This window comes from Barbus barbus (genome assembly GCF_936440315.1).
Source record: "Barbus barbus genome assembly, chromosome: 5".
In the NCBI taxonomy this organism is placed as follows: Eukaryota; Metazoa; Chordata; class Actinopteri; order Cypriniformes; family Cyprinidae; genus Barbus; species Barbus barbus.
Genome location: NC_136733.1, coordinates 23,316,532 through 23,341,650, shown reverse-complemented (window position 1 = coordinate 23,341,650; position 25,119 = coordinate 23,316,532). Strand labels below are relative to the sequence as shown.

At 41.9% G+C, this 25,119-nt stretch overlaps 1 protein-coding gene across 2 annotated transcripts in view; it reads left to right on the top strand.

Moving 5' to 3' along the window:
• Positions 1-25,119, top strand: part of LOC306870095 (A disintegrin and metalloproteinase with thrombospondin motifs 3-like) — a 150,667-nt gene that overhangs the window by 69,323 nt on the left and 56,225 nt on the right. For both annotated transcript variants that reach the window (XM_079417166.1, XM_079417165.1), the window contains 5 exons: positions 8,541-8,624; positions 10,181-10,337; positions 17,463-17,568; positions 21,230-21,373; positions 24,389-24,521. In XM_079417166.1, coding sequence (XP_079273292.1) covers positions 8,541-8,624; positions 10,181-10,337; positions 17,463-17,568; positions 21,230-21,373; positions 24,389-24,521 — 624 coding nt within the window. The remainder of the gene's footprint in view (positions 1-8,540; positions 8,625-10,180; positions 10,338-17,462; positions 17,569-21,229; positions 21,374-24,388; positions 24,522-25,119) is intronic.

The window sequence follows — 25,119 nt, the reverse complement described above, 5'->3', positions numbered from 1 at the left end:
TAAATTCTTACCATAACATTAATTTTAATATTATTATTATTGATAAGATTATTAACTCTTTTCCTGATTCAGTCCTCTGATATGCAGGTAAATGGAAGGCACAGGTGCTTAAGTTTCTTTATTTTAGGAATTCATTTCAAGGCAATTTACTGATGACAAAACACCTTTCTGCCAGACTACAGAAAGTGGATGGCAGCAGTAAATGTTTTTTTATATGCAAATATGTCATTAAGCTGCACCTGTAAAGAGAGTGACCTCGTATGAGGCGTGAAATTGTTCAGATGTGGTCATGTCTCTGACATTTTCTGTTTTGGGAGGAAAAGCACTTTCTTAAACTAGCACTAGAGACAAATTTAATCTCCTTTCTTAAAACAGAGGACCTCATTATGTCTACAACATTGACATATTCTTCATTTAGTAAATGGTGCTGTTCTGAGGAGAGTTATGAAACATGACCACAGATGCTCTGGGTAATCTGTGTAGAAAATAGCATCACTTGTCAGGCTTTAGTTTAGAGATTTAGAATATATACTATGGGTTTCAGCTGTAGACGCACACAATGCCTGTGAGCGCTTTATGCCTGAAGTATTCATGTTGCCCTTCTATTGATTGCATAATTTAGGCTGCTTCAAAAATTATTGGTTGTGATCTTCCCACTATTGATGAGATCTATGTCTCACGTTTGTAGAAAAAAGGTTTAACAATCCTGAAAGACCCCTTACATCCAGCCAGACACCTCTTTACGCCTCTTCCTTCAGGCAGACGCCTTAGAGCAATTAAAACCAAGTCTACACGTTTTCTGAACAGCACTTATTGTAGGATTGTTCATGCTCTTAATTCCTCTGGTATCAATGCATCTGCATTTCACTCCTTATAATTGATAGGACATATATGTATAGTTGGATTTATGAATGTGTATGTATTTATTTATGTATGTATTTAATGTATGTTATCATTGTTGATGAGCTCACCAAGCAAATTTCAAACAACTAGGGTGCTTGGCAATAAATAAATAAAATTTAACAAGATCAAGTGCAACCTAACCCTTAGTTTGCTCGAACAATTTGCAAGAATTAATGTCAACTATATACAAAGAAATGCTCTACTCTCTCTTGTGGAGGTATTTCTTTGCTTGTGGCACACAACAAGGCACAGACAAAATGTGGGGTATTTGAGGATGTGGGTGAGAAATACAATAACTACAAAATTGCTATATTATGAATATACACTCTTAAAGTTTACATTTCAGAAGTCCTTCCTTCAGTAGGTGTCCCTGCTGTTCTGTTCATCAGTGCTTTGAAGATATGTACATTATAATGTTTAATAAACCCTGACTAATGAATGGCCCATCAATAGTACCCACAATTCCCTTCTCGTTTCACTCATAAACACACCATTGAAATGTCAGTAACCTTAAATGTTTTATACAATTCCTGCACATACAGATATTACTGGACACATAATATATAAATAAATAAAATCATTATTTATTTATTTGTTTGTTTACATTTTTTATGTATTAACTTGTTTATTATTTTTATGACTACAATAGCCCTGAGACTTGTCTGTTCCTTCTATGCCTCAGAATGACACTCTTGTTTGTCTGAGATTCAGTTTTTGTATTCATTCATTCATTTACCAATTTGTTATTTTTCTGTATGCACATTAATGGTGGGTTTGAGCTTTCAGATATGAGTTCGGTATAAAAATGCAACATTTCTACAACTTTCACACATGCAGACTTCTTTGATTAGGGCCCTTGCATGCTTATTTAAAGCTGTTGTTTGAAGGGGATGATTTTCTACATTCATTTCTGCATAGCTTCTGTTTAATTGTATGAGATGGCTGGGAAGAAGAGAGGGGGCAGTGGGTAAAAGACTTACCATCCTCTGCTGATTTAAAGCGTTGTTGAGGCAATCTGTGTTCATATGCCAGAGAACAATTTAATCATTCGCACGGGTACAGTTTTTGCTGCTGCTACAGCAACACAGATCTGCTGAGGCATAGTTTTTCTTTCTGTGCCCCTTCCCTTCTTTTAAAACCTGTCCAAACATGCATATAAAATTACACATTTTTTTCTGCGACATAATTGATTTTTCCCACCTTTCCCTCCTGAGTGCAGAATGTGTGGCAGTCCTGACAGCCTCTGAAAGGTTTAGGGTGAAAAAAAAAAATGTTTGCAGTACATTTTGTATGCAAAATATTGTTTAGGGGGACACTGTAAGAGCAAATTTTTTGTAATACAATTACGAGTTTATTATACTTTTTTTAATCATGTGTTTAGTTGGCTGATTGTGTTTTAGGGACTTTAAGCAACAATGTACAAAATGTACTGTAACGGGGTGGAAGAATAACGCAACAAGGAGAGCTCAGATTAAATTCCCCGGAGGGTGGATTTATTAGGAACAAGAGTCTTTAACTGTCGTGATTCGTGCTCCGGTGCGAAAGGTGCTCTTTGAGTGGGTGATTCCAGGTGCGGTGGGTCCGTGCGTTGCTCGGGGTGGCTGCTCGGTCACACACTGCTCTCTGGAAGAAAGTAAGGGTAAGCATTAGTTTACAGCTTCCTGGACAGAGGTCTCACCTTCGTCGGTGCTCACGAGGCTTATCTAGCCGTGGGCTGATTAAGAGCAGCTGTGACCGATCAGCATGAGATGAGCGGGTGCAGGTGCTCCGTGTATGTTTGCAGGGCAACGCTGATGAGAACTCGGGACGCTCGTCACACTCCCTCCCCCTAAGCGTTGTCCTGAACCTGGCGACACAATACGGGGATAACAAGGGAGATATCGGGGGTGGGAAACTGAAAGTGACGTGACATACAGCCAAGTATGGTGACCCATACTCGGAATTCGTGCTGTGCATTTAACCCATCCAAAGTGCACACACACAGCGTGAACACACACCCGGAGCAGTGGGCAGCCATTTATGCTGCGGCGCCCGGGAGCAGTTGGGGGTTGCTCAAGGGCACCTCAGTCGTGGTATTGAGAGTGGAGAGAGCACTGGACATTCACTCCCCCCACCTACAATCCCTGCCGGCCCGAGAGTCGAACCCGCAACCTTTGGATTACGAGTCCAATTACGAGTTGGCGTGGGCAGCTCCGGCTCGATGGCAGACAAGGAAATGGAAGTCCTGGAGCGCGAGGAACCATCGTGTCACCCTAGCATTGGTATCTTTGGCCCATACCATCCATTGGAGGGGTGCGTGGTCCATCAGCAGGGTGAACTTACGGCCCAGGAGGTAATAGCGAAGCTCCAGGACTGCCCATTTGATGGCCAGAGCTTCCTTCTCCACGGCAGCGTAGTTTTTCTCGGCCGTGGTCAGCTTTCTGCTAATGTAAAGTATGGGGAGCTCTTCTCCCTCCTGGATCTGAGACAGGACGGCCCCCAGTCCTGTGTCCGACACGTCTGTTTGCAGCAGGAAGGGGCAGCTGAAGTCCGGGGCGCGTAGGACCGGTTCAGCGGTGAGTGCTTGCTTCACCTTCTGGAACGCCTCCTCTGCCTCGGGGTTCCAGAGTACATGTTCCGGCTGCCCGTTCCTGGTCAGGTCTGTCAGAGGGACGGCTAAAGAGGAAAAGTTAGGGATGAAGCAGTGATAATACCCCGCCAATGCTAAGAAGGCTCGTACCAGGGACTTCGTGCTGGGTCTCGGGGCGGAGCGCACTGCCTCTACCTTTTTTTCCTGGGGCTTGATGAGGCCACGGAAGCCCAGGCACTTCGCTTCAGAGAGAGCCAGGTGACATTTGTGGGGGTTGGTGGTGAGTCCAGCCCTCCGGAGTTCCATCAGCACCCTCCGCAGACAGTCCAGGTGATCTTCCCAATGCTCTGAGTGGATCACCACTTCATCCAGGTAGGCTGCCGCGTAGGTCTGATGTGGCCGTAGCAAGATGTCCATTAACCGCCGAAATGTGGCGGGAGCCCATGTAGACCGAAGGGAAGGGTCTGGTACTGCCAGTGGCCACTAGGGGTTGAAAAAGCGGTTTTAGGTTTTGCATTTTCAGAGAGGGGTACTTACCAGTAGCCTTTGGTGAGGTCCAAAGTGGAAATGAACCGGGCCCTTCCCAGGCAGTCGAGCAACTCATCCACCTGAGGCATTGGGTAGCCGTCGAACTCCGAAACCTCGTTGAGACATCGGAAATCGTTACAGAAGCAGAGGGTGCCATCTGGTTTTGGGACCAGGACAATTGGGCTGGACCAATCTGGAAGGTTCAATCACCCCTAACTTTAATATTTGCTGGATATCCTCCTCAATAGCCTGCCGACGAGCCTCAGGGATGCGATAAGGCTGTTGCCTAACGTCGACTCCAGGTGGCATTCGGATGTCGTGATGGAGGATTTTTGTCTGCCCAGGAAGTGAGAACACATCGGCGAATTGACCGATCAGGTGCTGCAACTCGGTTTTCTGGGTAGCCGACAGGTGGGGGTTGAGGTCCACAACCGGGGGTTCCGAGATTGTGAGAGCGGCGAGTTGATCTCCGGTCCCTTCCCATTTTTTTAACAGGTTCACGTGGTATAACTGTTCTGTTCTTCGCCTACCTGGCTGGCGTGGGCGGTACGTGACCGGGCCAATTCTCTCTAGCACCGTATATGGACCCTGCCAGGTGGCTAATGGTATACGGACTAATGGTATAACTCGGTCAATCCTCTGTCTCATTTCTCTCACATGCTCGACCACGGAGCGATGTGGTGAGGGCTCTCGATCCCACGCCTCTCTCGCCACATCGAGCAGCCCTCGGGGTTGACGGCCGAAGAGGAGTTCAAATGGGGTAAAGCCAGTGGATGCTTGAGGAACCTCCCGTATACCAAACAACACATAGGGGAGCATGAGATCCCAGTCCCGGCTGTCTTCAAACACCACGCGTTGCAGCATTTGTTTTAGAGTTTGATTAAACCGTTCGACCAGCCCGTCGGTCTAGGGATGGTATACGGTGGTCCTTAACTGCTTTACCTTGAGCGACCGGCAGAGGTCAGCCATTAGCCGGGACATAAAGGGGATTCCTTGATCGGTCAGTATCTCAGTTGGTATGCCGACCCGGCTGGAGAGCATGAACAGCTCGTGGGCGATGGCCTTGGCAGTGGCTTTCCGGAGGGGTATGGCTTCTGGATACCGGGTGGCATAGTCAACGATGACTAAGATGTGTTCGTGTCCCCGGGCAGACTTAGGCAACGGCCCCACTAGGTCCATCCCGATGCGCTCAAAGGTTACCTCTATGATGGGCAGCGGAATCAGCAGACTGGGGGGAGGAGTTCTTGGGGACGTTTTCTGACAGGTGGGGCAAGCCTGGCAGAACCGTTTTACTTCTGCGTCTAACCCTGGCCAGTGGAGGCGATCATGGATGCGTTGGATGGTATTGTTTGCCCCGAGATGCCCCGTTAGCGGGTGGGAGTGGGCTAGCTCTAACACCGTTTCCGTCTTCGAGCGGGGCACGACTAGCAACCGTTTCTCCTCCCCCCTTCGCTGGGCGACACAATAAAGCAGGCCGTTCTGGACAATGAAGTGCAGGAGAGGATGGGTCCCCGGTTGGGTTTCCTTGCCTTCCACCATGCGCACTTGCTTCCAGCAGTGTTTTAGTCTGTCATCTTCCCGTTGTTCTCTGGCAAACGAGCCCCCACTCGTTACCTGTTGGAAGACGTCGAAAAACAGGTTAGAATGTTGGGAAGGGGACTCACCATCTCTCCCGCTGTCCGAGGCCAGTAGGACGGGGCGGCGGCTGGGACCTCTTTTCGCCCTCCTCCGTCAGCGGCTCCCTTTTGGGTTGGCCAGCTGCGTAGCGGCGGCATGCAGGCGGTCAAATCCTGGCCAGTCTCTTCCGAGCAAAACGGGGATGGGTAGGTCTTTCACTACCCCTACCTATATCGGCCAGGTGCCAGGAGCGGCGGAGATCGTCACTTTGCGAGCCGGTACATGTCTTGTGTCCCCATGCACACACGTGATAGGGAGGAAGGTTTTTGCTTCGACTCGTGGTGTGAGGAGGTGGGCCTGGACCAGACTGACCGCACTGCCCGAGTCCAACAAGGCTTGAAACGGCCGGCCATTAACCTTCACCTCCACTTCAGGGGCTCCTGCAGGTAGGTCACGATGAACAATGCAGCCAGCCAGCCATGTCCGAACGGGTGGTGGGAGGGCTTCCGTGGGCATGGGCTCGTCCCGTGGAGAGGGAGCCGCCGGCCTGCTTATTGTTTACTGCTTACTGCTTATCTTGAGATGCCCTCCGGCGCGGCTCCTGGACCGCCCTCTGGGGGAACGGCGGCGCTCTCTCCCCAGCGTCTCAATGTTGGGCCACCTCCACCAGCTCGATCGCCTCCACGAGCTCTGTCGTGGTTGTCAGATATCGCATACCCACGGCTTGACCATGCGTTCCGCTACCTGAGTGGCCGTTGGGTCTCCATCCAAAAGCCAGTGACGTACTAGTCGGGACAGTTCGGCAGCCTGGGCACGGGCTGCCAGGCGGGGCTTGTACTCCCACTCGTGGAAGTGCTGAACAGCACAATCGGGCAACAGCCCCATGCAGGCTAGGATTTCCCTCTTCAACTCATCATACTGATCGGCCGTTGTCGTTGGCAACGCAAAGTAGGTTCGTTGAGCCGCGCCAGGGAGCAGTGGCGCCAACAGCTGTGCCCAGTCTTCCCGATCACAGCCTTCCCGAGTGGCAGTGTTCTCAAACATTTGAAAAAACGCCTTCACATCATCATGCGATGTCATCTTTGGTAGCAGTTGGAAGGCATGTATTTGGGGGTCGGAACGCGTTGGGCGGCAGCGAGACGTAACGCGGCGAGCTCGTGAGCCGTTTCTCCCTGCTTGGTCGCGAGGTGCTCCACAATTTGTTGCTGGCGGATGCTGACCTCCGCCAGGCATTGGAGAAGCTCATCCATGTCGGGGGAGGAGCGGCCGCCTGTCAAGGGAAAAAAACCACAGGAATTGGTGAATGGTTGGAGGTCACTTGTTGGTGTTTCTTCCACTAATCTGCCCACATTCTCCACCAGTGTAACAGGGTGGAAGAATCACACAACAAGGAGAGCTCAGATTAAATTTACCGGAGGGTGGATTTATTAGAAACAAGAGTCTTTAACTGTTGCAATTCGTGCTCCGGTGCAAAAGGTGCTCTTTGAGTGGGTGATTCCAGGTGCAGTGGGTCCGTGCGTTGCTTGGGGTGGCTGCTCGGTCACACACTGCTCTCTGGAAGAAAGTAAGGGTAAGCATTAGTTTACAGCTTCCTGGAGAAAGGTCTCACCTTCGTCGGTGCTCACGCGGCTTATCTAGCCATGGGCTGATTAAGAACAGCTGTGACGATGAGCGGGTGCAGGTGCTCTGTGTATGTTTCCAGGGCAACGCTGATGAGAACTTGGGACGCTCGTCACAGTATATACAGTAGCAAGTATAAAATTGTTTTATTAATTTTATTATTAAAAATGGTGTGATTCTTTTTCCAGTGCAGTATTGTGGAACAAAGTAATGTTCATACAGTAGCCAGTATAAAATGTTATTATTATTATGATTAAAAATGGTGGGATTCTTGTTCCAGTGCAGTATGGCAGAACAAAGTGACCATATGGCAGATCTCCAGCATACCTGGACATAATGCTCCATCTGATTGTTCATGCTCTTTACAACAGAAGAGATCTCGGCACAAATTGAACACAGATGTGCATTTATGTCCACCACATTTGTCTCCCCTTTGCCGTACAGATCTGGACAACCTCAAATTTTGTTTACAGAATCGTATGCTAGTCAATGTCAAGAGAACAACAGTAATATTTTGAGGTGTAAGCACCAGAACTTTAAAATGTTTCATTATTATATGTTATTCATTGTATAATTGTATTATTTGCTGTGTTATATCTGCATCACAGCAAGAAAACAACTTTGTGGTATTAAATTTTACAGATTCTATGGCATGTAGCATATACTGTATATGGAAATTGTGAGTGACTTGCTGTTACGTGTGTCCAGTTTTTGAAAATAGCTCTAGAAACTTTTGATGAAACATTTGTACCATTTAGGATATAGACATTTGGTACAGCTCTACACCCTGCATTCAACCAGCAAATATATGCCTCCAAAACGAAGCAGCCTTTTAGCTAGGTGGGGAAGGAAAAACATCAGAACCTTTAAAAGGCCTCTGTATGACCAGCTCAACACTGGGTTCTTTTCATTTACCAACCTTTCATAGGATTTTCCATGCCAACCGTGGCCCCAAAACCTGTCTAAAAATGCCTTCTGTGCTTAAGAAAGTCACTCTTATGGGTCTGAGATCCCATTTCCTCCTGCTCTCTTTATCTTGATGCTGTTGTAGAAAAGACTTTGTCTTGCTCATTGTCAGCCATGGTGAGGGTTTGAAAATGGGATGAAGCAGGATTGTTTGTTTATTGCAGTCCCTGGAGTTGATAAAATCAATAGCTGTCATAGATGACTAGATGGAGAATGACGCAACTTATATCCTCGCCTGATATCCTTTTCCCCCCTTTGTGCCAGGATCAGTGTTTTCTTGTTTTATTTTGTTGAGTTTAGGGGATGATAATGTGTTTTTTTCATCATGTGTTTACAGGTGAATGAGATCTACCATGAAGAATCATTGGGAGTGCACATTAATGTTGTGCTTGTGAGGATGATTATGCTTGGATATGCTAAGGTATATTATTACTAAATATCGGTATCAAAACAAAAGTCATTTATTAACTGAAATAATTCATATCATATTTGTTATAAATTTATCTAAAATATGTTTTATGAAAAAAAATAGATATAATGATTTATGCCCTTTTAATATTTTTATGACCATTGCCCTCTCTTTGACACTTTATTAACAGCCATTAATGGCCAGATGCCTTACTTATAACATTTTATATTTTTGCAATTTTTACAGTATGGTTTTAGGATAATTTAAGTAAGACAAATACATAAATGTTTGTTTATAGAATCTCCTATAGAAGTCTATGCATAGATTGATGTAATAACCAATATTTTACCCACTGTCACTAATGCTGCAGAGTATTTTATTTATTTATTTTTTGGTCACACTTTATTTTAAGGTCCAATTTTCACTATTACCTAACTATTAAGTAACTATTACCTAACTTTTTCCTCAATAAACTCCTGATTTGTTAGTGAGGTAGCTGTTAAGTTTAGGTATGGGGTAGGGATCTATTAAGGGATCTAAAATATGGTCATGTAGAATAAGGCATTGTTATGTGCTTTATAAGTACAGTACTAATAAACAGCCAATATGCTAGTAATTTCAGTACTAGTTAATAGTGAAAATCCTAAATAAAGTGTAACAGTTTGTATCCATTTTTATTTCAGTTTTATTTATGTTAGTACATCAAGTAAACTAAATGAAAATGAGAAATAATTATTTGGCAACTAGCTGGATTTTTTTTCCTTTGTTTTAGTTAGTGGTAATAACACTCTAATGTTGCATTTTAGGTAAACACCCATAATTGGCAGCATGAATTAAGTGCCACCACTTGACAGCTCTTGCTAAGGTTGTGTACTAGTACACCAGTTGTTTTTAAAACATCTGTAGCCACCTAAAATAATTACAGATGAAAAAAAGAGAAGTTTAGTTGCCCAGAGTGATAAACGGGTTAAATGGGACAGTTTTTTTTTTTCCCCACTAGAGCTAATGTGACATAAAGCCCTCCCCTGTTTCAGCACAGGCCACTTAACACAACAGTTTTGAAAAATGTGAAATAATTAGCTTCGAGGAAGAGCACAACAACTGTCTGCAGTCTAGCAACTTATATTAGTCCAATTATGAGATTATCAAAACCTCTCTCTAATGCATACAGCCATTTACACTTTCATGCAATAACACATAAATATTTTGTAAGCCCATATTACAGTTCACAAATAGTCATAAAGGCTTAATTTCATGTCTAGACTGTAATACACAAATACTTGCAACATTAGAAATACATATTAATGTGATTAATAACTGAAATGTAATAGGAAAAAGCGGCAACCCGCAAAATGCCATTTTAGTTTAGTTCACTGTAGTTTACAAATAGAAAGGATTGAATTTCAGCTTAAAGGATCTAAACTACATTGACTATTTGTAAACAGAAGTTTATCTAGAAGACTTTAAATAAACAGACCCACGGTGATCAATGTGAGTCAGTTTAAGGTGTTTTATAGATTAAAGAATGCTGAAAGTGTCTCCTATTGAGTCTCTAATCTTTTTCTCAGTCCATCAGTCTCATTGAGGGTGGCAACCCTTCGCGAAGCCTGGAAAACGTGTGCCGCTGGGCAGTCATCCAGCAGAAAGAGGATCCAGAGCACTCCGAGCATCACGACCATGCCATCTTCTTGACCCGGCAAGGCTTCGGCCCCACCGGCATGCAAGGTTTGACCTTTGGTTTTTGACATGCCTCTGACTTTCAAACATTTTCAACCCTGTCATGTATGTGTTTTCCACACACGTAAAGTCTTAAATATGTTCATACCATGAAAAAGGTCAGTCTTTCTCCCGCTGTCTCTCTCCCTCACTAATACTCCCTCACAGTCCCCACGGGACTCATCAATGCTGTACGAAAACCAGCCTGACAGAATTGTGGTTGGTGTACAAGCTCTTCTTTAGACAGATTGTGGATTTGTAAAGAGGTTCACAGCATTGGAAAAGGATAGCAGAGAGGCATGAAAGCGTACTTACATAAGCACATATGAAAAAGGGATTTTGTTGTCTAAGGCTGGAGGCAGCCGCTGAAGCAGCAGTCCTCTCAGAGCATATCTCCTTCAGCACTGACAAAGTTCACACAGTGCACATTTAACATCTATTCAACCTGACAGGAAAAAAACTAGCTTTTCCTGAGAAGAGCACTGATCTCAGCACGAAGTGTTTATGCTGTCACTGCTACTCTCACATTTCCCTTATCATGCCACTGTATGTACTCACGGCCCTCATTAATAATCGGAGAAGAGCTATTTGGCCTCTCCATCCACCTGCAGTGCATTCAGTGTCTGGTAGTGGCGATATTGAGCTAATCAGAGCCGATGTGCTTTATTGGCTTATTGACAGCAGATATATATTTTTTTTTTCTTTTTTTCTTGACGTATTGTCAAGTGACCCATACTCGAAATTGGTGCTCTGCGTTTAACCCATCCAAGTGCACACACACAGCAGTGAGTAGTGAACAAATGCACACACACACACACACCGTGAACACACACCCGGAGCAGTGGGCAGCCATGCTGCAGCGCCCGGGGAGCAGTTGGGGGTTCGGTGCCTTGCTCAAGGGCACCTCAGTCGTGGTATTGAGGGTGGAGAGAGCGCTGGACATTCCCTCCCCCCACCTACAATTCCTGCCGGCCGGGGGCTCGAACTCGCAACCTTTCGATTACGAGTCCGACTCTCTAACCATTAGGTTACACGACTTCCCATATGAATATATCTTCAGAGCTGAGATCTTCACTTGAGCATCTGTCACAGTTTTGTAGGCTGGCATCAAAGGATTGTTTCATTCTTAGCAGTGCATTGTGCTTATGATTGAGTAAACATAGCCAACGTCCCTGCGGTCTGATACCAGTCACAATATACTGTCACACTGTATACTGCACTGAAAGAAGCGTTTTTTTTTTTTTTAAGCATCCAAGCAATGCTGCTTGCTTTGAATTATAATGCACTTTTCAGAGCCACTTGAGCATTCAAACGCTCTCACTTTCTGAAAAATTATTGTTTTAGTTTTACTGTTGGAGTTTTAGCTTTAGTTTATCTAAAATTGACCTAAAATAACCTTTCAAACCTGTTTGAATTTTTATTCTGTGTAACATTAAAAAAGAATGTCTCTGTTTCTTTTTTGTGGTCAGTGAGGTACAATTATGTTTAGAACCCTTCTTGAGAGTATGTTCCACGGAAGAAAGTCATATAAATTTGGAATGACATGAGGCTGATGGTGACAGTTTTCATTTTTGGGTGAACTATTCCTTTGACAGTAAAGTAGTTTGTGTTTGTGTACCTGCATTACTAAGAGGATTGTTTGGACAGGTCCCAAACTCAGGCCTTTTGTTCAACCAGTCTGATGAGAATGCCTAAACAAATAAAGCAAAATGTATATAATAAATATATAATAATATTATAATACTACATACAGACCTGAATTTTTTTCACTGAACAAAAAGTTTTTTTATCCACCTGATATTTGCTCTTCTGTGATTTGTGCCAACTAATTGTTTTATTAGATTTTTTTCACGTCCACTATAATGGGCACCAGGACTGAAGAAAAATTAAAATCCCCATATTTTAACCATACATAATAAGTAGAGCTTGTGCACTATAGTTGAGCTAGTGTTTAAGATTTTGAGAAGAACACATACTATAAGAATGAACAATGCAGTAAGAATGTGGGGAAAAAGGTAAGATGATATGAAGTCTCAAAAAAACTTGTTTGTTGGTTGAAGTGGGTGAATCTGAGTATATGTATAAATGTCTTTGTGTGTATTTGAATTGGTTTATGTGTAATTGCTGATTGTTTTGTTGAATATATGATTGTGTGCATTATAGTATCAAGGCATCAGTGTACATGTGGAGGGTGTGTGTTGCTGTGTATTAACTGATCTCACATCCACTATGGCGGTTTCTCACTAAAACAATGAAAAATTGATTGACAGGCTATGGCCACTTTGATGACATAAATGAAATCATATTAATATTAATTTAATTAATTAACATCAATGTTCAAAAAACATTAACATTAGAATTTGTAGCTCTGTATTTAGCTTTAAAAGGCTTCCACAAATTTCTCAACCTGTAATTCCTTAGGTGCTGTTGATATCTTTCAAGACCTGATGTCCATTGCGATGGACATAAAATTTCCTGTGTTCTACAACTCTGAGAGATCTTTAAAATAATTTTGAATATTATCATTTGATAGTCTTAATTTTATAAAAGGTGCAAGTTGATGAGGCTACCATAAACATAAAACTACGTTCGACTGACATGTCAAACAGTTAGTTTCGTTCATTGTCACGTTATGGGGCATGGAAATGTCACCACAATAACAGACTCTCGGATATGTAAAATTCTCGGATGCATTTTATTTTTTTGTTAACAACTGTTTATTGAGTTTTATTTTGTGGAACAGTAGTACAAAACAAAAATCATCTGTAAAAATGTAAAACCCACCTAAACGCATCCCACCCCTTGGTAGACTTAAAATAAATAAGTAAAATAATAATAATATTAATTAATATTAATAGATAAACAAATAACAATAAAATAATTTTTACAAAGATTTTAGAAAAGAAGACACAACATTAAAAGCTGAATGCCATGAATTTACAGTTTTCACGTTAGATCCATGTATACGAGAAGTAGAGAGTTACATTGAGATAATGTCCAACAAATACACAGTCCAGGTTCGTCTGTCCATTGTGTGAGGAGGATTCAATTTTTTTTGCTGCTGTGAGAGCAGCTAACAGTGAAGTGAAGTGAAGTGAAGTGAAGTGAAGTGAAGTGAAGTGACATACATACTGCCAGGTATGGTGACCCATACTCGGAATTCGTGCTCTGCATTTAACCCATCCAAACGTGCACACACACAGCAGTGAACACACACACACACACCGTGAACACACACCCGGAGCAGTGGGCAGCCATTTATGCTGCGGCGCCCGGGGAGCAGTTGGGGGTTCGGTGCCTTGCTCAAGGGCACCTCAGTCGTGGTATTGAGGGTGGAGAGAGCGCTGGACATTCACTCCCCCCACCTACAATCCCTGCCGGCCCGAGACTCGAACCCACAACCTTTGGATTTCGAGTCCGACTCTCTAACCATTAGGCCACGACTTCCACGACAGATAAAGATCTTTGTTGGACGGACAAGGTGAAGTCCCAAAAGTAATTCATGAAAAACAGTGGCGCAGAGTCAAACATATCTCAGTACCCAACAAATATGATAGGTCCTGTGAGAGCTGAGTCCAAAAAGGTGAGAGAGAGGGGCACTCCCCAAAAAAAAAAAGCAAAAACGTGCCTAAAACTCCTTGGGAACAGAGATTACACTTAGGAGAAGATGACAGATTCAAATAAAAACATTTAATTGGAGTCAAGTAAACCCTATGCAGCAATTTCCAATGAATCATTTGGTGATTAGGGTTTTTAGAAGACAATTTAAACACACCCCATACCTGATCGGATAATAAAACATGCACATCCCCAAACAGTTGTAACAGATAAAGGTTTGTATGAATGCTCAAGAAGAAAGAGATAGATGACTGAAGCAGAGGAGGGAGATTCCTCAGAAGGATTAGTTTGTGCAACGGGTGAACAGGCAGTTGAGTGTTCCAAGGCACCCCATATGCCCGTAGGGGCGATCTAATGCGCAAATACATAAAAGAGGAGGTGCCTGGCAGATTATATTGAGTTTTAAGATTCTGGAAGGATTTTAAACCACTATGATCATAGATATCTCCCAGAGTGTTTACTTTATTATGAGTCCATTGCAGATAATGAAATGTAGTACTGCCTGACAAAAGGTTATTATTGTGGAAAATAGGCGAATGCCTATGCCATTTTGTAACTAGTTGTGAACGTCTTTCAACATCCCTCCATGTGGAGAGGAGATGTATTTTAAAGACTATATGCTGCAAACTTTAAATATTTCACATACTTTGAAAATCCAGCGTTTAGTTGATCCTGATAAGCGCTTGTCACAACGGCGTTCTTCTTCCGTGAGGGGGTTTGGCGTCACGGCATCTTTGTTTCCAGGTGGAACGTTAAAGAACGCGACACACGTCTCCCAGAAATCATGTATAATTCAACCAATCCAATGAAGACTTCGAAACTCCTGAAGTGTTTCCACTTTTGTGTGTCATATGCATCAGACGTTCAGCCAATGGTCCGTGGGCGTGACGTCTGAGTCTGAGACTACTTTTTAAGTGATACTATGCAAGCCCCCTCCCTCCACACAGACACTTAAAAACCAGCACAATTATCAAAATCACTTTGCACAACAGTTACCATTAACAAGAATAAAAGTCAGTTTTACAAACTGAGAAATCTCCATTTCACATGACTCTTTGTTTGCATGTTATCTGAATTTTATATGTTTGATTGATACTTGTCATTAATTTTTCTTGACTGGATGCCAGATTGTGAGTAGATTAGAACAATTGCACGCTTCACTGTATTATACTAGAACAAAGTGGCTGTCATTGTTCAACCCAATGAAATATGGTGTAATGACAGATGGCAGGTCACATTGTTTTGGCACATACTCACACATATGGTTCTCTTCCCTTCTAATAATGGAATTTCAAATGTGTATTGTTAATGCTAAAAGCCTACTATATCACATTTGATACGCACAGTTGTAAGGCTTCTAAATCATGTTAAAACATGACTGTAAAATATGATACATGCATAATTTATATATATATATATATATATATATATATATATATAAATGGATTAATATTATAAATATCATATAAAGACAAAATTGCTCTGTTGACTGTGGAGTAAAGACATTTACAAATATGATTAAAAGATGAATATGAGACAAAACTACAGAATGTCACATTTTTATTATTGGGTGATTCAACACATAGATGTTTTACCAGCTAGGAAGTTCAGCACTTTTAGAGTTTCATCCCTCTATCTGATGTGAGCATACGTATTGGAACAGTTGCCTCACAGGTCTTTCTAAGTGATCAGCTGTGTCCTGTTGCATTAATTCTCCAGATATTAAAAGCAAGGAATGTGCCATATCAGTTATATCCATTATTTCTGTATTCTGAATCTTGCATTAGATGATGACACACACAAACCAGGATGAAGACGAGGGAGCTGACTTTGAGAAAAAAGCTGACTTTTGGATGCTAAAAGACAAGAGAAAGTCAGTTAGAGCTCTAGCAAAAACAAAGGGCATGGAGAAATCAAGAGTTTGGAAACCACCAACGACACCAGCAATGACCTGATCGGCTGAGAAAACAACAGTAGTTGATGACAGACAAATCATAAAAGCTGTGAAAATGAATCCTAAAAGACGTGTCTGTAAAATCACCAACAGCTTCCAGAAAGCTGGGGGGATGCTCTGACTATTTACTGTCTTCAGGAGACTTTGACACAGAATAACAGATGCTACACAGCAAGATGCAAACTTCTGACCGGCACCAAAAATAGAAAGGCAAGATTTTGCAAAAAAGCACAAAGGTGGGCCAGAAGAGTTTTGGAACTGTGTTTATGGACCGATGAGACAAAGATGAACCTTTATCTAAGTGATGGGAAAGCAAAAATGTGGAGAAAAAAAGGGAACTGCAATGATCCCAAGCATACAGTCTCATCTGTAAAGCATGGTGGAGGTGGTGTAGTGGCATGGGCATGCATGGCTATCTCTGGAACAGGTCCTCTCAACTTTACTGATGATTTAATGTATGATGACAGTAGCAGAATGAATTTGGAAGGGTACAACACCATCTTGCCTACCAATATTCAAGAAAATGCCACCAGATTCATTGGGAAGTGCTTCATATTGCATCAGGACAATGACCCAAAACACCCTGCCAGTTCAGTCAAGGAATTTATAAGGGCAAAGAAATGGAAAGTCTTAGATTGCCCAAGTCAGTCTCCAGATTTGAATCCGATTGAACATGAATTTCACCAGCTGGAGAGAAGAGTAAAGGCAGAAAGAAACTCCCCATAACAAGCAACAATTGGAATTGGCTGCATTAAAGGCTGAGAAAAGCATTTCAAAGGATGAGACCAAGAGTCTGGTGATGTCTATGGGTCACAGACTCACTGCTGTGATTGTGTGCAAGGTATCTCCAACTAAATAATAGCTTTTAATCTTTTATAGCTGCCTTATGTTCAACTGTCCCAATACTTATGCTCACATCAATGAGTGGGATGAACTCTAAAAGTGCTGTTCTTTTTATTTGGTAAAACATGTATGTGTTGAAACGGCTAATAATAAAGTGTGACATTCTGTAGTTTTGTCTCATATTCATCTTTTAATCATATTTGCAAATGTCTTGACTCAACAGCAAAACAGAACACTTTTGTCTTTACTGTTCCAATACTTATGGAGGGCACTGTATATATATATATAAAATGTATATGTGTGTGTGTGTGTGTATAGGTGTACGTGTATATACAGTCATATCAAAAAAAGTACCCCATGTGCTTTTCTTACTATCCATTGAAAGGTTAGATTTTTGTGAGTTTTTTTAAATACAAGACCAAAAGGATTAACAGTGCAGAATAATTTTCACAGCCTTCTTTGATCATATTTACCAAGGGTGCTGATATTTTGGCCAACTCTCTCTCTCTCTCTCTCTCTCTCTCTCTATATATATATATATAAAAATCGAATTCTGGTGGACAGCTCTTTGCAGAGTTGTCAGCGTCACTTTGCTCAAAGTATTACAATTACACCAAGCATCAAGCTGTCAGATTGTAGATCCAAGTTATGACAGAATAAATAAACCCTAGTAACTGTTTCATCCTCTCTGTCTGTCTCTTTCACTCACTCACTCTTAGGATATGCCCCTGTCACCGGGATGTGCCACCCTGTCCGCAGCTGCACCCTCAATCATGAAGACGGCTTCTCTTCTGCCTTTGTTATAGCCCACGAGACAGGACATGTGTAGGTTTTTAAACATCGCCAGGTGCTTCTCAGCCTTTTCAGATTGCTGTTAGCTTTTGTAAAGTGTTTTATTTCACTCCAGTCGATATTTATGATTGACATTTAATTAAAAAAAGTTTTGATACTGATTTTATAAACCACAAGTGATGCAGGTTTTCAGATAAATTCCCATTGCTAATATCCTTTATGCTCTCAAGGTGAGGGCTCTATTCAGAGTAATACAATGGATACAAAAATTTCAATGTCTCATTCAAGAGAACTTACAGTATCTTTTGATGATGTTTTATAATTCAGATGTCAGGATACTAGATAATACTTTGTCCTTAATATGCTCCTTGAAATAAAGTTAGTCTCCTACATTGTTAAAAACATCCTTCATGTTCATTTTTGAGCTCAAGCTTATGAGACCTTGGCCACTGTTTTAGCAAGCCTAATCAGCCTTGCCAGGTCCCTTTTGTGGGTTTCAATTCAACAGTTGCTTAGAGTCTGTAGGCATGTAACGTTAAAAAAAAATCACCACCTACAGAGAGATTAGTCATGGAGTCAACCTCCTTATTTTCTCCATATTGAAAATCTTGTTGAGGACTTTACCCTCTAACCTCTATTTATCTCTTTCTTTCAAATGCAGTTTTCATTGCGTACATGACAAAGACTGGTAAATTATCATTACTCCACTGCATCTTACCACCATCCTATTGATAGATTTTGATTTAGTTTGGCATTAGCACAGACTGAAATAACATTTTATTTAATTCAAAGCAAGATGTCAGGGCCTCAGAGATTGTCTTTTTTATGGCTGGCAGCCACATAAAATTGATTCCCTCTTAAGCCTCAATCCTTTCTGTTTTTCGTATCAATCCCTGCACAAACTTCTCCATCTGTTTGACATTTGTGACATAAGAATACATTTTCTCATTAAATAAATTATACTTCATTTAAATTATGCAGAAATGTCCAAACCTACATATGGACATTACACTACTGGAGTCAATAAGACTTGAAAGACTTAAGGATGCACTAAATCAGGGATCCTCAAATCTGGCGCAAGAGATCTACTTTCCTGCAGAGTTTAGCACTAACCCTAATCAAGCACACCTGAGCATGCTAATAAATGTCTTCAGGATCATTAGAAAAATCACATGAGTTTGATCAGGGTTGGAGCTAAACTCTTCAGCGAATTGGCCCTCCAGGGCAAGATTTGAGGAACCCTGCATTACATTGATCAAAAGTGACATGTCATATCTTTACTATTTCAAATAAATTCAGTAATTTTGAACTTTCTATATATCAAAGAATCCTGAAAAAATGTATCATAGTATCCACAAAAATGTTAAAGGTTTAAAGTTCACCCAAAAATGAAATTTTGCCAATGTTTTACTCGCCTTCAAAGCATCCTAGGTGTATATGACATTCTTCTTTCAGACAAATCCAATTGGACTTACATTAAAAATTTTCCTTGCTCTTCCAAGCTTTAGAATGGGAGTAGGTGGGTTTTTGTTCAACAGTCCAAAATTAGTCAAATAAAGCACGCGCATCCATAATAAAATGTGCCTCACATGGCTCCGGGGGATGAATATAGGCCTCCTGTAGTGAATCAATGCATTTTTGTAAGAAAAATATCCATATACACCTAGTGTCAGACCTCTGTTGTGTGTGTCTTGTGTTTCCATGCCCATATTTGGTTTGTTTCCTGTCCTCGTTTGATGTCATTAGTAGTTTATTCTGTTCCAGCCGTGTTCGTCTAATTATCCCTAGTATTTAAGTCCTGTCTGTGTTGTGGTATGTCGTCTGGTCTACTCGTTACCCCCGGTGTTTGATGTATGTGAGTTTGCCTTGTCCTGCCCTGTCTCCAGTAAAGTCTGTTATTTTGAGTTACATCCTCGTCTGCGTGTTCCTTGTTCCTCCCTGCTGTGTGCACCGTGACAGAAGACCAGACCATACAGTAAGCGTCATCCCTTCACCTCATTTTGTTTTGTGCAGTTTTTCTAGTGTTTTTTTGTTCCCGAGTTTTGTAAGTTACGCCGTGGTCTGTGGGGAAAGCCCACCCACCGTCCGCGGCTCCCCCAAGTCATGCCGCCGTTCGCGGGAGTCAAGCCTGCCGGAGCACTGCTGACTCAATGCCCGCCGGATCGCCGCTGAGTCAAGCCCGCCGGATCGCCGCTGAGTCAAGCCCGCCGGATCGCCGCTGAGTCAAGCCCGCCGGATCGCCGCTGACTCATGCCCTCATGCCTGGTATGACGCCGCCGTCCGCGGCTCACCGACCCCGCCGTTCGTGGGAGATCAAGCCTCCGTCTGCGGCTCACGGACCCTGCCGTTCGCGGGGTATCACGCCGCCGTCCGTGGCCCCTCTAGTTCGCTGTTTCGCAGGGAAGGCCAAACTGCCGTCTGCGGTCACTCGGCCCGTTGCCGGTTGTGGCTTCCTCCAGCCCACCGGCCCCTGCCGTTGAGTGGTCAAGCCAGCCGGCTACTGCCTTTATTTTCATGCAGGCCGGCTGCAGCCGTATTTGACCAGACAGTGACCAAGGTCTTTTTTAACATTTTCCAGTTTGTTTGGCCCCGGACACCCTGATACCCCCGAGCTGCCCCATGGAAATTTGGGGGGTAGAAGGGTTCCAGCTGGAGAGGCCGGGCCGAGTAACGAGGCCACGGCCACAAAGACCACCTGCCATGGCCTCCTGAGCTCCCTGCTCCACCTCAGCCTTCGGCTGTATGTTCCACTATGGTGGTCCCCGTCCTGTGTTCCGGTCTGTGTCTGCCCCCCCCCCGGTAGTACTGTTTCAGCTCGGGACGAGCCTTTCGGGAGGGGGGAGTTATGTCAGACCTCTGTTGTGTGTGTCTTGTGTTTCCATGCCCATATTTGGTTTGTTTCCTGTCCTCGTTTGATGTCATTAGTAGATTATTCTGTTCCAGCCGTGTTCGTCTAATTATCCCTAGTATGTAAGTCCTGTCTGTGTTGTGGTATGTCGTCTGGTCTACTCGTTACCCCCGGTGTTTGATGTCTGTGAGTTTGCCTTGTCCTGCCCTGTCTCCAATAAAGTCTGTTATTTTGAGTTACATCCTCGTTTGCATGTTCCTTGTTTCTCCCTGCTGTGTGCACCGTGACACCTAAGATGCTTTGAGGGTGAGTAAAACATGGGCTAATTTTCATTTTTGGGTGAACTAACCCTTTAAGCAGCATAATTAGAAATCTTTCTTGAGCAGCAAATCAGCATATTAGAATGATTTCTGAAGAATCAAGTGACAATGAAGTCTGGAGTAGTGGCTGCTAACTAATTTAGCTCTTAAAATATAAAACAGTTATTTTAAATTCCAATAATATTTTACAATGTTACCTTTTTTACTGTATTTTTGTTCAAATAAATGTAGCTTTGATGAATGTAAGATTTTAGTGTAGACAGGGCTACCTGTTGCAGTGCTGCAACACTGACTGAAATGACTGACAAACTGTCAAAGCTAGTAAGCAAAAATATTTAGATTAACATTAAAAACATAGCTTCCATTGCTTTGTTGCGTCTCGCCTGGTTAGGTCACAGTGCCATATTGTAATTTCATACCCAGTAATAAAGCAGGGAGGCACATGCTAATTGGAGTAGAAAATGTTACTTCTGGCCATTGCTGCACTCAAATGTTCTTGCTTACCATAATCATGCCTTGTCTGTAGGCTTGGAATGGAGCATGACGGTCAGGGCAACCGCTGCGGTGACGAAACAGCCATGGGAAGTGTCATGGCCCCTCTGGTGCAAGCAGCCTTCCACCGCTACCACTGGTCGATGTGCAGTGGGCAAGAGCTGAAGAGATACATTCAGTGAGTTCACACTTCTCTCTTTTCATACCTCACTATATTTTATCTAAAAACTGGAAGGCCTTGAACTTATGTGCATGTTTTAAATAGAAATGTATATTTTCACAGGTACACCTATGATAAATATTTCTCATGGGTTACTTAACCATAAATATTGGCCTTTGTTTTGATTAATAATAATAATAATATATTTATTTTGTATAGCACCTTTTAAAAGTAGCTTTCTCGAAGCACTTTACAGACAAGCATAACAACAAAGGAATAACACAATGTAAATACACAAAAAAAAGAATAAACACATGAAATTAAGATCATGTAAAAGCAATCCTAAAATAAAATGTTTTAAGAGATTTAAAAGACACTAATGTATTTGCTTCCCTGATGTCGACCGGGAGAGAATTCCAGAGCTTAAGAGCATAGACAGAAAATGCTCGGTCACCCCACGTATGAAGCCGTGTCTTCGGAACGACCAAAAGACCACTCTGAGAGGAGCGCAGATTGCGACATGGTGTGTAAGGGATTAATAAATCAGTCAAATACTGAGGTGCCAGATTGTGCAGAGATTTATAGGCCAGCATAAGGATTCTAAAATCAATACGGTACCTAACAGGTAGCCAGTGCAGGGACTCCAAGACCGGGGTTATGTGGTCCCTGGCCCTGACCCCAGACAGTACTCTAGCAGCTGAATTTTGAAGATACTGCAATTTATCCAAAGATGATTTAGATACCCCAGCTAGAAGACCATTGCAGTAGTCGATGCGCGAGAAGACAAAAGAGTTTATCAACTTCTCAGCTACCGAAAAGGACAACATAGGACGAAGCCGGGCTATATTTCTGAGGTGATAAAATGATGTCTTAACTGTATTCTGGACAAAAGGCTCAAATGACAGTGTGGCGTCAAGTATGACACCCAGATTTTTTTAATTTGGTCTTAAACTCCAGTGCAACACCATCAACAGACAGAGTAGGAGACCCAACCTTTCGTAGTTGATGTGGAGATCCAAGGAGCATAACTTCTGTTTTTGAGCCATTTAGAGACAGAAAATTATTGGACATCCAAGTCTTTATCTCAGCAATACAGTTAGAAAGATGCCCAACAGGCATCTGTTGGAGGTCTGCTTTGTTTGGTGTCATCTTTGGGTCAGTTGACTGTTTGTTTACCTGAATTAGAGTCACCAATAGGTCACTTGCTGCAAGAGAGTAGAAGTGTGAGATCAAAGGGCTTTAATTTAACTGGTCAGTAGATTGCCGTGATATCTTACGGTTTATAGGCAACATGAGTAATGGGGATTAACTCTAATGCAACCCATAATTGCTGCTTTAGCCATAAAGATGATGGTGTTTGCTCCAACAGCATATTAACTATATACCTTGTGCAGTGGTTTTGTTTTTATAAGAACCACTTTACAAATGTGTTTTAATTCTTTTTCATTTCTGTTTTGAATCTGAGCCTCCTTTGAAGTAATAGCCAGACGATTTAGAAAAAATATGGCACATTTGGACAGACAAAGTAACTGTTTCATCTGCATGGATACTTTTGCTGAAAAACAAAACGCGCGCACACACACACACTCGCATGCACACACACACACAAATGGACATTCACGGTTTGTTTCACAGATTGATATGCTGTGTTCTGCACCTGGGACACTTTGAAGTCATCGTTTATATGATAATGTGAAAAGGCACTCTTTTTTTTCATTAAATTTTTGCATCATTTACTTACCCTCATGTCATCTCAAACCTGTTTGACTTTCTTCTGTGGAAACGCACACACACACACACACACACACACACACACACACAAACACAACATCGCCATTTGAAAAATGTTTCTGTGTAATTTCTTTTTTTTTTTTTTTTTTTTTCTGTATGATAAAAGTAAATGGGGTCTGTTTTGGACCCCACTAACTATCATTATATGGACAAAACATATGAAACAAAATCTGAATTTTTACTTTTAGGCAGACTATCCTTTTAAGAAAAGACAAGCATAAAAGTATGAATTATCAAAAGAAAAACTTTAATTAATTAGATGGTGTTTTCCTACAGCAAACAGAGACCCGTTATACAAATTATAATCTAGGCTATGGGATTTGGGCTGAATTTCTGTAATAAACCTCTCAATTTGAGGTAATTTATTCATTTGAGCCCTCATTGATTCACTCAATCAGTTCAGAAGACATCTAGTGCCACTTAAGGATTTTCAAATTTATATACTGCTTCATGTTCGGGGTTAATCCTGTCATGGCCAAAGGCTGACGGGATGTAAATTACCCATGAATCTTGGCAATTTACTGCAGCCAATACAAATGAGATGTTAAGTAGCTCTCTATGGCAGGAAAAGCCTTTTCAGCGTTGTCTATTGAGTTTGAAGTGGTCACAATTCTCAGTAGCCTTTAAGCTGTCAAATAAACGATACACCATGAAAATCTATTTTGCATCTGCATTTACTAATACATTTTATTTGTGCTTTTATTAATTCACAACTCAACTCTTGCATAACCTTTAACCTGAACGGAGCTCATAAAGAAATGCTGATGATTAAGAGCAGACACAGATTTATTTCTGATAATAAAAGACTTCACTTTCACTGGAAATCTTTGAACAGCTCATCATTGGCCTCAGATTAAATTAGCCAGTGGGAGAAGAAAATTTCAAAGGAGTCTTTTGAAGTTCAAAATCTCTTCTTGGGTTAAAAGTTTGAAAGCACTTTCTCTGCATGTCCTGGCCTCACTCAGCACTTCAGGATTTTGAACGTTTACTGTAAATTATCTATTGCATGGATATTAGGAAATGTGATTGATTCAGTTCTTTGAGGGTTCAGAAAGAGCTCAGTTTAATGAATCATATGAATCATCTAGAATGTACGAGTCTCATTTTCATTACACCATATGTCCACTTTAGGCTTACTATTTGCTACTGATTTTAGTGGCTTCCAAAGTTTATAGGGTCTCTTATTAAAACATTTATTAGGTTTACTTAAACAGCTGTAGTAACTTTGTTTGTTTTTCACAGTTCCTATGACTGCTTGCTGGACGATCCCTTCAAACATGACTGGCCGCAGCTCCCTGAACTTCCTGGCATCAATTACTCCATGGATGAGCAGTGTCGCTTTGATTTTGGAGTTGGATACAAAATCTGTACTTCAGTGAGTATGGCTTGAGGCTATATTCTCCCTTGACAGATCTGATAAATCTCAGTCATTAAACCAAGCACCAAAAAGTTTTTTTTTTATTTATATATATATATACAAGTAATTCAAGAGTATATATATATATATATATATTTAACAAATGCCTCGTTGAGGTCTCTGTCCAAGGTCATTTAGCGGGAAGTGCTTCAGGTATTTTTTTCAAATGTTTCAATGCCAGGTGTTTAATTTCTGAATGGGAACATTTAACAAAAGACATGTCTGTTATAATATTTCTCTATTAGTTTCTGGCCCTTGAATTACTCAGTTTCATAGCTAAATATATTATTTTATTTTCTGTTAACCTCCCAAACCCTCAGTCTAAAACACTTTCAAGTGTGAAATGAATAGGTGCTGCAAAGTCCCAATCACATGTAGTGTCAGGGAAAATAGCTTCACACCTGGTTTATGTCCTGACACTGAGAACCGGCAGATGGCAAGATGTTTGGCATTCTGTCATCAAAGGCTGTAACACTAACACTAGTAAACAAGAACATCCTCTCTGTCATGCCTAAACAACCTGTGCACAACAGCCCAGCAAAAACTCCCATCCACG